This window comes from Pogonomyrmex barbatus, unplaced genomic scaffold (assembly GCF_055798465.1).
Source record: "Pogonomyrmex barbatus isolate J1 unplaced genomic scaffold, ASM5579846v1 scaffold9, whole genome shotgun sequence".
NCBI lineage: Eukaryota > Metazoa > Arthropoda > Insecta > Hymenoptera > Formicidae > Pogonomyrmex > Pogonomyrmex barbatus.
The window spans coordinates 4,599,161-4,616,687 of NW_028297193.1; the positions used below are offsets into that span (position 1 = coordinate 4,599,161).

The 17,527-nt window shown below is 45.3% G+C and overlaps 1 protein-coding gene across 2 annotated transcripts in view; it reads right to left on the reverse strand.

Annotated features, from left to right (window-relative positions):
• Window positions 1–1,292: 1,292 nt before the first annotated feature.
• LOC148934544 (uncharacterized) overlaps window positions 1,293–17,527 on the reverse strand; it is a 127,584-nt gene continuing 111,349 nt past the window's right edge. Inside the window, exons 3-5 of one of the 2 annotated variants that reach the window (XM_089084577.1) lie at window positions 16,999–17,081; window positions 5,882–5,949; window positions 1,293–5,800 (exon numbers count right to left, since the gene is read on the reverse strand). In XM_089084577.1, the coding sequence (XP_088940703.1) occupies window positions 5,907–5,949; window positions 16,999–17,081 (126 nt within the window). In that variant the 3' untranslated portion in view covers window positions 1,293–5,800; window positions 5,882–5,906. Of the gene's footprint in view, window positions 5,801–5,881; window positions 5,950–16,998; window positions 17,082–17,527 lie in introns of those variants that run through there. The other variant, XR_016141248.1, reaches the window with a different exon arrangement.

The following is a 17,527-nucleotide window of genomic DNA, read 5'->3' on the forward strand; positions in this document are numbered from 1 at the left end:
AAGTAATCTGAAAAACTTGTAATGCTAAATAAATGAAATTGACAGATTCATTGTCGTTGGGCCATTGCTGTACTATTTGGACAGTGGTTGCAGAAGTATATAGAAACCATTGGTACAACTATCGTGTATTAAGCTCCGGTTGCTCCGAACGGTCTAGATTAAGCAAAGCTGACTTACGGATTTCCTCCTTCCTTCCTAAATTATACTTGTATCTATTGTAAATTATACTTGTATCTGATATAAACTGGAGAAGTTTACTCAGCCAAAGTTAGCGTCAAACGACACATTGCCGACACATTTCTAATTCCGTATCTCTATTACAAACGTGGGCTCCATGGTCATCTCGTGTATGGACTCGAGGATTTAATCGAGTCGGTCGGAATAAAATTTTGACGGTGAGGCTTTCAACGGGATCGTTCTGTACGAGTGTCTTTGATTTCCGACGTAGTCAACGGGATTTCCCCGTGCACAACGACGTTTCATTGTCGCTTGCGCAAGTACGCAATTAATTTCTGTCTGCGCTCGCCGCGGGGGAATGCAAATACGCGGGGAGATTTTGCAGGAGTAATTCGGAAGTGCCGCGGTATACCGCGCGCATTATGTTGCCTCTCCCAACTCTGTCGTCTCTTCCTTCTATGTTCGTCCACCCTCTCTCCATCCCTTCATCCCTCTTAATCCCCCCTTCCCCTCCTCTCCCCCTCTCTTTCTCTCTCTCTCTCTCTCTCTCTCTCTCTCTCTCTCTCTCTCTCTCTCTCTCTCTCCCCCCCTTCGGTCTTTCTCCATCTTGTTCAAATGTTTCGCTCCGATTTTGTGTCTCTTTCCATCTGTACACTCAACTCACCCTGGCTTTTCGTAGGGCTGTTTACGCGCACGTTCACACGCGACGTGCGCGATGCGCGCGTTTAGCACGCGTGAGTGAGCCCTGTCTCCGCGTCGCGAACGCGTGCACACAAACACACACGCGCGCACGCTCGGCGCGTTGGGACTCGAATGGTCCATGGGACACAAAGTTGTCGCCATCGATTTGCGTCGCGCAACCGGATAAACCCGCGGACCTCTATATCGCTTTTTTGCATCTTGACAGTCGTTCCATCGTTGCCTCGGTGTTTTGATTTTTTAATATGTACGCCACTTTATCGTGACGCGCGTGGGTCGATCCGATAAAAAAGTCCCGCGTCAAAATCGTTTCAAAAATCGCACGTTGCAAACGAATTTCAGCGAATTTGTTCGTTGCTATGCAATTTTAACGAATTAACGGGGACTGTCCTTTTCGTTTATGTATATATTTTCACTTTTATTTTGTAAAATAAAACAGACGCTCATAACTCGGAGAAAATAAAAAGGGGAGGCGGGAAAACCGTAAGAAAACCGTAGAATATTAAAAGAGCAAGCCGAATCTGAGCGATCAATTTATGCGATGAATAATTTGAGAAACATAATGGAACAATTATTTCTCCGGTTGAAATCGAAACCCTCGGGTTTCTGATCAAAATGCATGATAAAGTAAAGCGGGTTCGTGCTCGCATTTAACGTGTGCAATATTGACTGCGGCATACATAAAGGAAAACCTTATATAACGTGGTACAAAGCTCTCCTTTTAGCGGGGGCCTTGTGCAACGCACGTGGTGGCGCGTTTTGAGTTTCAATATTAATATCAGCACTTACTTGCTCGTAAGCGTCGCATTACCGTGGCGCTTTCGCGTCTCTCGCCCCTTTAAAAACCAATGATTCTTTTAAAAAAAAAAACAATGCGCATACCGTTCCTTTTCTTCTCGACATTTCTCATTTCCTTGCCGGTCCGCGTCACAAAGGAAAGCCGCCGTGCCGTCGCGCGGTCGATCGTCACAGGAATTTAAAGTCAACTCCACGACGCGACATACGTACCTACGTACGTAACGGTGGCGTCAATGGGCGTCGATGCGACACGATTGACTCGATTGAAATTCATGGGGAAACGAATTCGTGGTAACGCGCCGTAAGAGAGATAAGGGACAATTCTCGAAATATACGCGACCCAGTTTCCCAGAGAAAGAAAGAGAGAGAGAGAAAGAGAGAGAGAGAGAGAGAGAGAGAGAGAGAGAGAGAGAGAGAGAGAGAGAGAGAGAGAGAGAGGTGCGAACAAGCCTGCTGTCTCCGAAAGCCCTTTTACATTTCACGTATTCCGCGTGTATTCTCGATACGCCATAATAACACGCTCGTCATACACTCGCATGTCCGTGAATAGTACCACGCGCGGAAGATATTGGCGATATCTTTGCACGTCAGTCTCCTCACCTCTCGAACGCGCCATCGATTTTATGCCATTTCGATCAGACTCGTGCGATTACGTCACCTCGCGACTTTGAAATGGAATTATTAGCAACACCTGATCCCACTTCACGAGATAAGAAGGTACGCGGATAATTTCATATAACAATTTCAAGAAAACTGTCTCATTACGACATAAGAATAGACTGCTACTCCTTTCAATCATCATGTAGCAATTAGAATTAATATTGAAGCATAAATATTATTATTATTTTGACGAAATGTATGAATATTTTCACTGTAAAAGAATCTACATTTTACAACAATGCATATTAGCATTTCTGGGATAATTATATAATATTGCATTCAACATAAATAATTCATGTCATAATAAATAATCCATGATGCATAGATAAATAATTTGTTGGCTATTAACAATATCACGCGAATATTTGATAATATCAAACTTCATTAGTTAATATCGATTTCATTTTCTTTTCGCAAATTTATTTTTAATAAATTTCTCGCTATTGCAATTTTTACATACATATATACATATACTATTCGAAAAATAGATATCCATTCTTATTACATTACCGATCTAACATTTCCATTTTTCACAATTTATCCATGAAATTCGCATGAAATGATTCGATTTAAAATGATTAAATGAAAGAGCAAGCTAATTTGTCGTCGATGGGCGTAACGACTAATGGCCTAATATCAATGAAAGAGCTCGACGATTAAAAGTACTTGGGATTTGAAGAGCATTAATCGTACACGAAACGGAGAAAATAATTTAATTTGAAAGTAAAAATGCGATCCCGCTTTGCAAGTCTGATGGTGGCCCATTGTTTCCGCGCGCCTCTAAGACTCCCTCCCCCGTCTCCCTCCGCCATCGTGGAATGTGTCCGTGTCCTCTTTGTCCTCCCACTTTCCCGCTTTGCCAACGTCTACCGTAGCCTCCTTTGTATAATCAAAACTCTCGAACAAATTTTCATATTGTTTGCGATTCAATTGGACAGGCAATTTCCAGGCTGGTCTCCGAAAATATCTCCTCTTCTGCGGCATTAGCCTCGCCTTAAGCCACCCTTGGCCATTTTCCTCATTATCGCGTAACTCGCGAGGGACGTATACCTCGCGAAGGCAATGCCTCCGAGCGTATCTTCGCCACTATTTATCTTAGCCATCGATGCTGCTTCATTATCCTCAATTCCAATCTCTACTTTACGCAGCAACGGACTCCCCGAGGCTAATCCTCCAACTATCTAAGTTCGGATAAAGCAAACTTGACGTTACACGACGCTGGGAAATCATATATTAACTGAGAACGTTCGTTGATCTTAATTACAAATCGAAATGACATGAGCGATAATGTTACATTTTTAACACAGGCTCAAAAATATGAAAATGAAAATAGAATCTTAAGTCAGATAATAATCAAAATTTAAATATCAATATTTTCCTTTTTCTTTTTAATAATGATTTTCGTTTAACAAAAGATAGATTTGTAAATAAATAAATCAAATAATCGTAAAACTTATTTTTGAAGAAAGCGTTCAATTACCATTTTGAGTTTACAACGACGACATAAATCCCTTTAGTAGAACATTGATTATAACTACTACTCACATTTTATGCAGCAAAAATATGACCACTATTTTTCAGCGATGTATGTTCTGAATTTTTCAATAAACGCTCGTCGTGTGCTTTTGACGTTCATACAATATAACATCATAAATGTGCACCGGTGATAGAATCGCAGAAATTATAAAGGAACATAGCACGATTGCGCAACGTCGCTTTCAGCGTCGTCGGGAAGCTTGTTTATGCCTCGTCGCTTAATTGCGAGGGATGCCGTAACTCAGTTTTATGACTTGTCATGATTCATTACCGCGATAACGTTCTCTAACGCAGCCGCAGGGAGGCTTTTTAGTTAGTTTCCTAAATTTTTTTTACGTATATAATGCAAGCTCCCTTTGTGCGAGGCGTGGCCTCGGCTTCTCGAGGAGACTTTTCCTTGATCCATTAGCCGAGTGGACGGTAGCGCGGCTGATGTTGTAGATTAACCCGATGTTAACCCGAAGAAGGACGTATTACAAATAAGGAAACGGACCAGAAAAGCGGGCCACATTGCTCGTATTTCCCGGACCCTTCTACGCCACTAGCAGCAGGCTGGACACGTCCCACTCCGACAGGGGGCAGGAGCAGAACCAGATTAGAACCCGACAATCAAGCCAATTATACACTCCGGTGACGCTGACCCAGCTTCTCTTCTAGCCCTCTGTGCCGCCTACTTCACCCTCGCTACTCCTCCCTTTCTTCTCTGGAATCTGGAAGGTTCTCTCCCTCTCTGAAAGGCTCTTCTCTCTACGGCGAGTCGCGCCGAAACCCTATCCGAGGAACTCATCAGATCTCCCGTAATCCCCGTGGTACGAGACCCGAACGAATTGCCCACGGAATTAAGCAGCTCGCACGAGACATGCAATACGTGTAAGACCGTACGAGCTGCAGAAGAGAGGATCTTCGGGAAGCACAGATAGCTTGTATCGTACACCACCGCAAAACGTTTCGCGCGATGTAATTCCGTTAAAGAGAGGAGAAACTTAATTATCTTGCTATCAAAAATTCATCGTCTCTCAAAGCTAGCGATAAACTTCTCCCGTCTATCTATTTCTCGCTATAATTATTTCTCAATTATGATTTATGCAGCCGACAAGTCATTAGTTATTAGCAAATAGTAATCGGTATTTCAAGTGTGCCGTATTTCGATCAGTCACACAATCTCCGAATAATTTAATTTAATCTGTACGCTATCTTATTTGCTCTTCTATCTAATTTTCTCTCAATCATGTGATATCGTCGTCGATATAATTTGCTTTCAAATTAATACAGTACATCTTTCGATAAAAATCTTAAAAATTATTCAACCTTCTATCGCGACTTCTTGATGATAACGAACGTAAATTTACCGAGGATATTGCATTACGTTCATACGCGTAAAACCAGTACAACGCACACTGCCCTTTTAATTGCAGAAACGAGAGTTAAGGGGTGTAGACGAGAAAGATGAAGAGACCCGACACTTAGTTCCTCGGAGGGACGGTTCCCTCCGGGCCAGAGTGACGTAGCGAGATCGGCTGAGGTCCATGTCTGAAGGAGCACGAGCGGCAGATTGCAGCCCAGGTCTTTGGAGGATCATCAAATTAGCGGAAGAGTCTTTGAGGCGTCTCCTGGAGATGACCAACTTGGCTGGCTCGTCATAGCCTCTCTAACCAGAATTATGCCCCCCGCGACCCTTTCACCCGAATGGAGTTACAAACTTCAGCCTTCCTACCAGAGATAGAAAGGGCTTCCTTCTTCTTTCCCTTTCACGTTCACCTCTCTTTCTCACGTTCGACTTCCGTCTCCTTTGCCGCTGAGCGTGACGTTAATGTCGGTTGAATGCGACCGAAGAGAACTCTCTCTTTCTCTTTCCCCTTCGGTGCCCAAAACGACTGGACCGACAGCGCTTTCTGCACCGGCTAGATATAAATGAACGAACTTCTACAACCTACCGGGAAAAGACATTAGAAGTGAACAGTTTCAGCCGCGGATTACTCGCGCAAATACGTATCACCAAAGTAATGCTCACCGCCGGTATACTCGTATATATTCGTTCAGCTGACGTAGATAGATTTTATACTGGAGTTTAAAACAGATCTGAAACATATTGTAGCTATCAGACATATCGCATATTCACAAGTTATTCAGAAGTTTTTAACTTCTGTAAAATATTTGATAGTTTATATAATATCTGTAATATTAATAAAACATTAATTCTCAAAAACAAAAAGTGATCTCAATTTTTCAACTTTTTCTTCTTATTCACTATTAAAAATTAATTGATAATTTCTTGTTATTAAACATTTAATTTTCGATTTCGAAGTTTTTTATTCTTTTAAAAGAGAAAAAATTAAGAGAGGATTTTCATTATACATCTGAACGGCGGTATTCAATAATTCTCACGTTGGCCGAGTTGTATCATGGTAGGCCGGTGAAAAAAAATGTTTCGTGCAATGTTTAACGTAGGCGCGAGGCGATCGATCGAGGCACGCAACGGAACCGAATCGTGCGCGCGAGGCGGATGCCGAAAGTCTCGTAAAGCAAAACCGCGAAAGCGCGCGTTTTGTGGTGGTTCCGCGTCGACGAAAAATCAACCGTATACAACCGGCGTTGCGCGATGTGTATCGGATATTTTTAACTCAAGGTGCCAACATATTCTCCTCTCGCACGTGCCTAACATGACGTATGCGCGCGCGAGCTCACGGAGCACACACGGAATGTTTTATGGCCGGCCCTTCGCCTCTCTCTCTCTCTCTCTCTCTCTCTCTCTCTCTTTTTCTCTCTCTTGCTGTAATGTATGTACTACCAAACGCGCGTGCAACCGGCCTGATCGACGGAAACTAGGGCAGAAACATAAAGCCTGTCCACTGCCCGATCGAGATACCGTCGACAATACCTGAACGCATTGGAGGAAGGACACTCTTTCCATGCCCTCGCGCGTAAAGGTGAAGCGACCTATCGCTGATAAAAAAACCCGTTGGAAAAACCCCCAGAATATTTTCCCAACACTTGCTCGAAACTCCTCTCGCGTGTTCGCCGTACGACTACGGCTTTTTGTCCGCGCGCGGGCGGGCGAGCGAGCGAGCGAGCGAGTGAGCGCGAGGGCTGTGTAAAATCCGATAAGCCCGCGTGTAAATTACGTAACGAAAAAAGTTGGCTCGATATTGACTTGTACATGTCACAGGATTACGAGACTCCATTGACCTCGTTTTCGACTGACAGTTGCGCTGCGCGATAGGCAAAGTCCATTAAATGAAATCAAGAACTACAACGGCGTCATCCTCTTACCTGCGACGGGCAGGGGGGGATGGGATTTCCAATACAGATCCGTGGTAATGCACTCGTAACTTCATGATAGTACCTTCATCTACACAATGACGTTTACTCTCAGGATAATTTTAGCCAACTAAGCCGGCAGGAATTGAGAGCGGGCGAGTCGATCTTTGTCGGAAAACCTAAAATGAACGTGATGTCAGCCTGGCTGGCTGGGCCGGCGTAAATATTTATATTAGACACGTGCCGACGGAGCAATCGCGAGATGATTTAAGTAAATGGACGGTATATGGATGGAGACGGGGAAATCGGTCGGAAATACGGTAACGTCGGTGAGCAAAGAAAGTTAGACCGGCTGATATTTCCGCCGAAATCTCGCTGATATTTCCTCCAATACTTCTGCTGTTTAAAGAGCAGCTGTCTGGAAATAGTAACGGCTAATGGTGCCTCGAGTGTTTGCACGATCTTCGACTATTTTTAGGTATTCGCAACGCGAATTTCGTAGCTGCCTATATACATCTACATCCAACATACTGTGCACCACGTACCACCCCAAGTGTATACAAGTTTTTCCTTTCGCGTAGTTTCCGCCAAGAACTATATTGCTACGTCTTGCGATCTTATTCGAGAAAAAATTTATTATAATCGTAATATCGTATTGTATAATATATCGTAATCGAAATATTTATGGTACGAATAAATTTGCTTTCCCGTCGTAGGTAGGAATTTACGTCGAGGAAGCTATTGCCTCAAATTCGGTCTCATTTTATTTACTTTAACGTTCCCTCTGTTCTAGCTAATCCTTACAGAAGTAATGAGGAGAACTTGCGGTTTCGCTCCGCTTCCTATTTCTTCTTACTTCCTTCGTGTCGGATATTCCCTCTACTTCTCACGGAACAGTTTACTGCCCTATGGGCTGCACTCGGTATCGCGACGTGAAAATAAGTTCGGCACCGGGACTGGCCACGAGGGGCGCGTCCTTGTTTGCCCCGGCAAATGGTAAGGGGTTTGCTCGCGCAATTCCTATTTCTCGCGTTCCCCGATGTTTTCCACGACCGCGTCGGGGCAAATAAAGTTTTCTCAATTTCCACGGGAGATCAAGCCGCCGCGCGCACGCAAGTGCACGGCACCGTCGCCGCCGCCGCCGCCGCCGCCGCCGCCGCGCGCCGTGCACGTTCGCCGTCGTAAAAAGGTCGATTCGCGGTGAACGAGCTCTGTACCGAAGAACCACCGGGTCGAGTGCCGTCGTGATCTCGCGGCGAAATGAGCTTTGCCCGCCTGATCAAACTTCTAAAACTGGGACATTATTTTTCCGCCGGAGGGACGCATTCAATTTCCGTTTCGCGCTCGTCCGCGCCTGTCTCTGAAAACCCCGTCGAGGATGTCGCCAGCAATATTAGAAATCGCGACGATAGCTCAGGAGGAAAGAAGAGCAAAAAGATGAGTCCCTGTACAATCGTGCAAGTGGATAAAGAGAGAGAAAGATATTTCCGCGATACACCTAATTTCGTGATTATCTTCTTATATATATTTTTGGATTCTCTCATTTTTAATATTGGGAAATGTAGGAAAAAAGAAAAAACAAAACGTATATCACGAAATTGTTTCGTGTCATGAGAATAAACGTACCGTATCCATTTGCATTATAATTTGCATTCGTTTAAAGTAAATAAAATTACAAACCCAATGTAAAACGGTGGTAATTCTTTCACGCAATTACATTCGCATTAACGTAATTGTTTCGGCATAAAAAAATAAAAATTGTGTTAGGATGAAAATACTCGGCTGAAAATATCGTGCTGTTTTAAACGGGCTTGTTTACCCGCGAAATTAAAAGGCGCCGCGCGCGCATTCGTTGGCGGGAGCGATTTCTCGATCAAAGGATTAAAGCTCCGTGAAATCGCGCGAACGATCCGGTCATCGAGATCCGGCCCGATAGCGTTCCGCCGTCACGCCGAGCTGTTTCAATTTTCCTATCCTGGTCCGGTGGCGGCAGAGTCGTTCCCTCCTTCTAATTACTAGCTCAGCCCGGTGTAATTACCCGCTACGCCTGCACCGCCACTGCCGACGGAAAAGCGGCAGCGCGACTCGATCGACGATGGCGGGGCTCTCGATTTTCTCCCCGCTCGTCGTCGAGATGAAAACGCGAATCGCGCGGAAGTGCGACGAGAGACCGGCCGCCGCGAGTCAATAACGGGTCGCTCCGTTCCGTGATTTGCATGACAATCGGCTCGACTCGAATCGTCGACGTCGTCATCAGCGTGACGGAATCTGCTCCGTCGTTTCTCAAAGCAAAAAGCCTTTCCCTTCCCGTGAGCGCGCGTACGCACCGCCGTTCCATCCGAGCTTTTACCAATCCCCGATTCCCCGATCCCTTCCTCCCCCTCCCCCCCCTCCTCCCCCCCGCTCCGTTACCGCGATCCTCGGCAGTCTCTGTCGCACGCACATCGGGACCTGCACGGGATTCCGTCATGCTCTCGACCCGGCAAGTTAAGAGCCCTAATTAAATTCAGTCTGGGTACTCTTACCGAGCTCGGTCCATCGTTCATTAAGCGTCGGATCAAAGTGATATTCCCGTAAAGTAGTTCCACTTCGTGGTGAGGGTTCACCCTTCCTACCACCCTCATCTCCCTCGACACGTTCCACGCTCGCTATCACGAGGTAGGGGAGGGAACATCGTGACTTTCCTCTAGAGATGTACGTGAATCTTTTATGCCGCCGTCGTACGAACGATTAATTAACCGGTAAAGTCATTGCGAAATGTTGTCTCACGGCTGAGAATAAAGAACAATGAAAGATCTGCCCTCGTGCTCCACGTGGAGATGCTGATTTTCTCGTGAATTTCGTAGATACCGCATCGATATTCGTATCGCATAATTCCCTCGAGGAAAACGTTTTTCTATTTTCTCTTTAGATCGATTCTGTTAACTAAGAAAACAGCTTAAAGCAACAGAATATCAAAATACGCGGAGAAAAATGTGAGAGATTTTACATTCGTATTTATCTGACAATTTCAGACGTGGATCTGAATAGAGAGATAAAACAGAAAGGAAATATTAATTTTTAAATGCGTTATGGATTTGCGAGTATTAAATATTATGGATTGTAACTGCAAGAAATAAAATGATGTTTTATTAATAATTTATCATATCTTTCAATTACTAAAGCAATATTGAAAAGTAGAAAAATTGGATTCAAAACTCTTGGAGTATTGTGAGTCTTAAATTGAATCTGCATCGAGTAAGTGATCTCAAACAAAAAGAAAACGAACTTTCCTCAACGAGTGCACAAATGATGCACATATCTGCATTTTTTCGCATTTTTTCGCTTTTTAGAGCGAAAATACGCATTATAATTTTTGAATAGAATCGATTTGTTCTATTTCGATTGAAATTAGAATTAATTGAATTAATATCTATATTTGTAGATACGTCGTAGCTCTATTTAGCCCAGCTAACAATATATTAGCTTGATAGCTTCATATCAGAGCTAGAATAGCGCTCTTATACGATTAATAGCCTCGGAATGAGCCATAGAAAGCAACGACTTGCAGCTGTTACACAGGGGGGATGTGAATAATTAGCGGCTGATGTAATTCCCAGATCATTAATAATAATAACATTTCAGATATATATAATTAAACGGGGCGTGTGATATTTTACGACGTAATTATACTCCGGGCTTTCTTTCTACATGGGTATCTATAAAATTAAAAGAGAAGCTTATCGTACCATCATAAATTCATCGTAGAGATAGGAGATCTCCGGATAGGCGATGAAGTCGACCATGTTGTTGCGATGTATAAACTGAATAGCAAATAACGCGGCACTAATTCCAGATTACACACGGGGATAAAACTCGACGGACCGAAAACGGTCACTGCAATTCGGTACGCGTAATTTTCACAAATTCCCTCTCTCAATGTATAATCACAACCTTAACGTCGTCATATAAAATCATTGCACTGCATAACTTCACTTCAAAAGGATCTGACAATCAAAGGTGAAATCATCAATCGTACAAAATGTTAAATATAAAACGCTAATCACTGTCACTAAAAATGCGCGCGGCACGACGACGCTCATTGACGATCGTCTAAAGCACTCTTGTTTCTGGCAGAATCAACAGAAGCGACGCACGTGGCATCTCGAATTTATCAAAATCATACTGATCCAACGTGTGTGACAATGCAAAACTACGAGGCCTGTCGAATGCGCGCAAAATCTTTCCTTCGAGACGGACCGGAGAGACAGTTGCGGAATTTTCTGATACGTTGAATACGTAACCATCTAAGCGAGGGAAAGAAAGAATGAGGGAAAGGAATGGCGCCGGAGGGCGCGTGTAACTATTCCCAGGGCTGTATCGAGGGAATCGAAAGGGAAGGTCCACGAGGCGGCCACGAGGGTGGAAAACGGTCGGCTCTATGCGCGACGTTACGCAGACAGAGGAACGAAGGGAAAACGCGGGGGTGTATACGCGCGTGTATGTACGTCCGTGCGCAAGTGTGTTTGCGTGTTTAATACAGAAGAAACGAGAATCCGGCAGGCCGCGCTTGCGAACGAAAGCACAAGGGAGAGTAAGCTCGGTCACTGAGGCGTCGCCACTCGGCTTGCTTCTCTTCGGGAGTGACTCCCTCCTTGGGTTCCAATCCCCTACCATTTCCATTCCATCCCTCCTCGGCGTTCCTCCATCTTCGTCTATTTCCTACTCGTCTTCGCTCGTCTCGATATCTTTTGCCTCGCGAAAACGACCCTCGTCGCCGCGATGCGCAGCCAGATCCGCGTAATTGTTTGATGGTGGTGACTGAGATCTCGTTACAACTGAATATATAATAATCACGCGACAATTACATGACGATGTAGCGATATTTTATGCTGTGTACGCGAGATATAACTATTTTGAATATACTTCATTGGTAAGTTATAAGTCCCTTTTCGTTACGAAGATGAAACCGGAGCATTATGGCGTGAAAGGTACATGGCTCTAGAAAAATATACCTAGTGAAATACGAGGCGAAAAGTTAACGTTAATGGTGAATTATCTGCAGCTCTGTATAAATTAAGGTAGCGATAGGAGGTTCGCGAAAAACCGTCATTTTTATTGTTACGTCGCCCGCAGACAGTGAATTATACATAGTGGACACTCGGAGTGACTGAAATCGTTGAAACGTCATTGAATTTAAGTGCGCGGCGCAGGTGCACGCTGCAGTTGCAAAAACTTCGTTAGGAGGGTATGCAAACAATGCGCGGGTTCGGACAGCTCTGTTCTTTTCTTTGGGCCTTCGCGTTCACGAGCGCACCTGACCGCCCCGTTTTTCCTCCCTCTTTTTTTTCGGGCTGCACGTCGAGTTTTGCACGCGCGAGTATCGCCCGCCTTATGCAAATTCGCGTGAACTCCGTTCCCTTTCGCTGCCCCCCCCCCCCTCCTCTCCCGCAACCATCCATTTTGCCTTTTCGCTCTGCGCCTACGTTTCTTTGCCTTCTGATACTAGAGCAAACCCGATGGCGCGACACCGCCAATTATACCCTCGTAAATCGGCCCGCCAATTTGTCACCCCAATTCGTCGGTCTGAATTTCAACGTTCCTTATCGCGTCACCTCGACATCTTCGCCACTTAAGCCTTCCCCCCTGCCTCTCTCTCTCTCTCTCTCTCTCTCTCTCCTTCATGATTTCAACACGGAAAACGAAGATTTTTAGGTGAAAAGCAAGCGTGAGCTTTAATGCATTTTTTTTCAATTCTCAGAGAGGAATCACTGCCAAACGATTACGTGCAAAGCGGAACATCACTTTCCATGTACAGCACGTTGCTCGCGCGCGATGCCACGAAATTGCATTTTCATTCGACAATTCTTATGATACCAATTTGCCATTTTCAATCGATCTTTATGGTCCCTCAAAATGTAGTCGTTTCCATTTTCCCCGAATATCGCCGTGGATCCGAGATTATAACGTTCACGAGCGGATCGGATCCAATTTACAAGCTTCAACGCGTACACGAATTTTTCTGTCGCTCGGAAGATATCGGCGAACATCTGGCGATCTGTTAATGTTGAGGCTGCCTAGACCAACACGACGGCCAAGTTTCAGGCATGGCTTACGAGGTAAAGCAAATAAACAGGAATTAAATCTGGAAGGCTTTACCGCGCGGCGAAAAGATCCGGATATTTCTATGCGGATTCAGTGCAGCGCAAATGAGATCGAGGAAAAAGAAAATACGGGGGAAAAATAAGGCATAAGTAAAGTCCGAAGGGAGATAATCGCGATGCATTCGGATCCGCCGGATGAATTGCATTAAGCGAATCGTTTTCCGGTTTCTTCGCGAAAGAGATAACTTCTCATCGCCTCGGTCTTTAATTCCGGCGAGTTACGTAATTGTTATCCTATCGCGCTTAATGACGTTGATGTTGATAAGTAAGAGGTGAGGTCTGCGGTGCCGCCGCGTGTACGTGAGAGTCGAAACGCGCGTCGTGGTACGCGCTATTAAATTTAGCGTTCAAGGAAGGAACGGGGGGGGGAGGGGGAGAGGGGACCTGAATCATCGGACGTATGTATAGCAACAAGTTTGACACGCCACGTCAAGCCGCGGTAGAAGTATTACGGAAACGACCGGAAGCGCGGGACGCCCCCGAATACTTTTCCATCGCTCTCTGTTTCTCGCGTGCGCGCGAACGGGCGCGTGCGCACGTGCAACGATCGCTTCCGCAGTAAGCGCGTGCTAAGTATAGACGGTGTGTTGGCCAGCGGCATTGTTATTGCTTGCAGCGCTAGCAGCGGCGCTGCTCGGCTTTGGGATCCGTGTTTATGAAAGGTCCGAGTTGCTCGCCTCTCCTCCCCCCCCCCATCTTCCCCCCATCCCGCCAAGTTATGACCTCAGATGTATTTGGATATTACGACTCGAGTAGGTCACCGATCGGAGCAAACACACGAGCGGGTGTACACCGTAAACCGCGCGTACACACCACCGACGCGGGTGTTTAGTTGCGTTTACAGGAGCCGTCCCAATGAATGAAATCAGCGTCTCGGAGGAAGCGCCGGAACCCTCCCTCGGAACGGCTCGTAAAACCATTCCGGTGAATGTAAGCGTTAGATTAAGATTTGCATAACCGTCGCGTTCTCCGGCCGAAGCGTTTTAATGTGATGATCGGGCTGACGCGACTTATGCATACATAGCTCGACGCGTTACGTAACTTTATGCAACTTCATGCTGAGATTGTAATCTCCACGAGCCCGCGCGATGAGCACGAATTAGCGTAATATATAGCGAAAACTAAGAGATCCTAGACTGGATGCGCGTTGATCAAAGTGAAATCCACAAGCCCTTGAGCATCTGTTTAAATATCATTCTGGCTGCCCTATCTTATCAGGACACGACGTGACCAACGTGACAGAAGGATGAATACATGCCGTTGGCTTGGCGACAGTCAAAGGCAGCTGTTCATATATGCACTAGTTAGTTCAGTATCACGATAGCAATATTCGCGCTCCTAAACAAATCTTGAATTTTATTTTGCCGTAAATATATTTTTTTAATTAGGAGATATGAATAAAAAAGTGAGCTTTAATGTACACTATTCTGCTCCATCGTTATTAAACACATATATCTAGTTTTTATTTTTAGTCTTATCCTTATTCTTAAATTAAATTGCGTCTTGTTTTCATCTGCAAATATTTATTTCATTATCATCTAAGAACAAGTATTAAAATGTTGTACACATAAATATACATGTGTGAGTATCCATATATTGAGCTGTATATTGAGCTGATTCGTTAAATTTAAATATCTGTTGATCAATCATCTTTGCAGAAAGTCATATAAGCCATTTGATGATGTGTTAAAAAAGATTTTATTACTAACTTGCAAAAATGTTTATACTGCTATTTTAATTAATTTTAATTAAAAGATAAACGCTGTTGCTATTTTAATTAACTTTAATTGAAAGTTAAATATTAGCGAATGCATTTGGCAATATCGCGATGCAAAAATGCAAAAATCCTAACTATCGGTCAGAGTTTCAAGTTAGTGCAACAAAAATGATATATATTTCTGTCGTCGGATTGTGGACTAAACCGCGCAATTTCGGACGGAGCGGTTTCGCCGCGACGCATATATCACGGGAATCGGACGTGCAGATTTTTTTCAGATATATCTCGCGAGCAGCCAACACGCGGAAACCGCGTGCATGCAAAAGAAGAGAAAAAAAAAACGTCGGCGTACGCGCGTACGTGCGTCTGCCTCTTCATAAAGTCATAACTCAACCGTACTCTCCCCCCCTACCTCCCCCCCCTCGACGTACATCCCTCGGCATAACATTTAAAACGATTTCCGCTGGCAGCCGTGCCAAGACCGTAGCAGCGTTGTTTCGGGGATAGATTAACGAAACATAACGCCAGTACTCGCTACGGACTTCCAAGGGGTAGCTCAGATAATGGGAAGGGGCGTGTTGGCACCGCTCTAGCAGTTAAGCAGCATTCAGTGCCGGCGATGCCGGGGCTCGGCCTCCGGGACCGGGCACGATCGATGAAAAATTTCGGGAGTCTCAGGGGCAACCCACAAGTCTTCACAAAGGCCTTAAGCATATACAAAAATTTATACGTATAACCCCAAAAAATATATCTAATAAGGATAATCGCGATCAGTCATATTATACGCAGAAAACGGGGCGGCAATCACGCGATGCCGAGTATCACGTGTTACGAACGTGTGATAAATATCCGGCGAAAATATCTCGGATGTTTCGAAAGATATCGTAACTTCGTACGACGGAGAGCTATGTCGAGTTAGCAACTCTCGGACGGCGAGGACAGCGGTGTATGACCAGCATTATTTACGACATTACTCGCCATAAATATGGGGGAGAAAGAGAAAGAGAGAGACCATCCTATATCATGTTCGGATGTTCCGTACGATTATGGTGCCCCTCATCTTCATCCTTCTTTGCCCCTAAGACCGACTTTCTTGGTTTACCGTAACCGCGAACGCGCGAGGACGTGCGTCCTGCCATCCCCTCCGGTCCGTCTGGAAGAGAAATGCGAGAGTTTCGTGCTGCCGGAAAAAAAGGGGTGTAAGAATACGCGTATCCGGTCCTGGCATTTACGGGGAAGTCCACAGAGAAAGTCTGATGATACATCGCGGACTCGCCGCGTCAGCCATCCCCCATGTCGCGATCGCGCTCTTTCCCTTTATCCCTTCCTCCTTCCCTACCCCATCCGGACTCTCGGCGTTAAGAGATTAACTCGTCACGTCGGGCCATTTTAATATTCCGAATCGTGGGGACGGCGAATCGTCGAAATTAATCGGAGAAACGGCACACGGACACATAAGTATCCGTTACTTTCGCGCGCATCTGATATTTTTTTTTTGCGCGCGCGAAACGCATCTCGATTAAAAATTGCAATGTCCGTGTCGCGCGTACTCTCGGTGGTCACTGCTCCGTGAAGTATATAGGCGGAAATTGAGACTAAATAAATCGATATTTCGAAGTTCTGTCCGCAAACTTGGAGTCGCTCCAACAGTTCTCTCGCTGCAAAACGAATGCAGTGTCGCCTTCTCTCGACAGCTAATTCACGCGTATCGAGATATTCATAATGCCGAACAATTTTGGGTTACGATATTCCCGTATATTCGAGGCGGCGCACATACGCTACGCGACAATACGTCGATGGGCGTTACGCGATTAAGAAAAATATATCGCCCCTTCGGAATTACGTCGGTGTTACGTCTCACAGTATGGCGAACGAGAGAGAGGGAGAGAGCGCTTATTAAGCAAGATCGAGCTAAGATTTCCGCCGGTGGGGTGGCCACGGAATGAAGTGGCATTAATGCGGTATAATTGGCTGAAAAGTAGGTAAACTGCTTACAGTAAACACACTTACCCCTGGTAAAGTCCGCTTCTCATGCAGAGCGTTCTGGGCGCTGATTGCGCTGTCACGGCTGTAGTAGGTGAGGAACGCACAGCCTGCAACAGGAGAAAGACAGAAAACCTTATCCCTCGTGAAGAGATTAGCCGCGCGCTATGACGTTGCATCCGCGATATTTCTCTCTACGCACCACCCTTATCACAAAGGCATCGAGAACCGCGCGACGCACACACGCGAGGATTCGAGTAGGGTAATCACTTGGAGAAATATTACAACGCGCGCTTGCGAAAGAGGTAAGGCTTATCGGCCGGTCGCGCAACGTAGAGCGAAAAGCTTTTTGCACAGCTGGTAGTTGAGATCCGAGAGTCGAAATAAAAGTTTTACGCCGAGTCTAAGGTCGATCATGTGTACGTGATCTCGCCCGTCTTACTACCCTTGCGGTACGCCGTAATTACGTGACGCGAGTCAATGTGTTATCGTAATTAGGCAGGCAGGCCGGCGGAAAGTTCGCGCTCCTCGTAATTGCCGGCGCGCAGCACACATT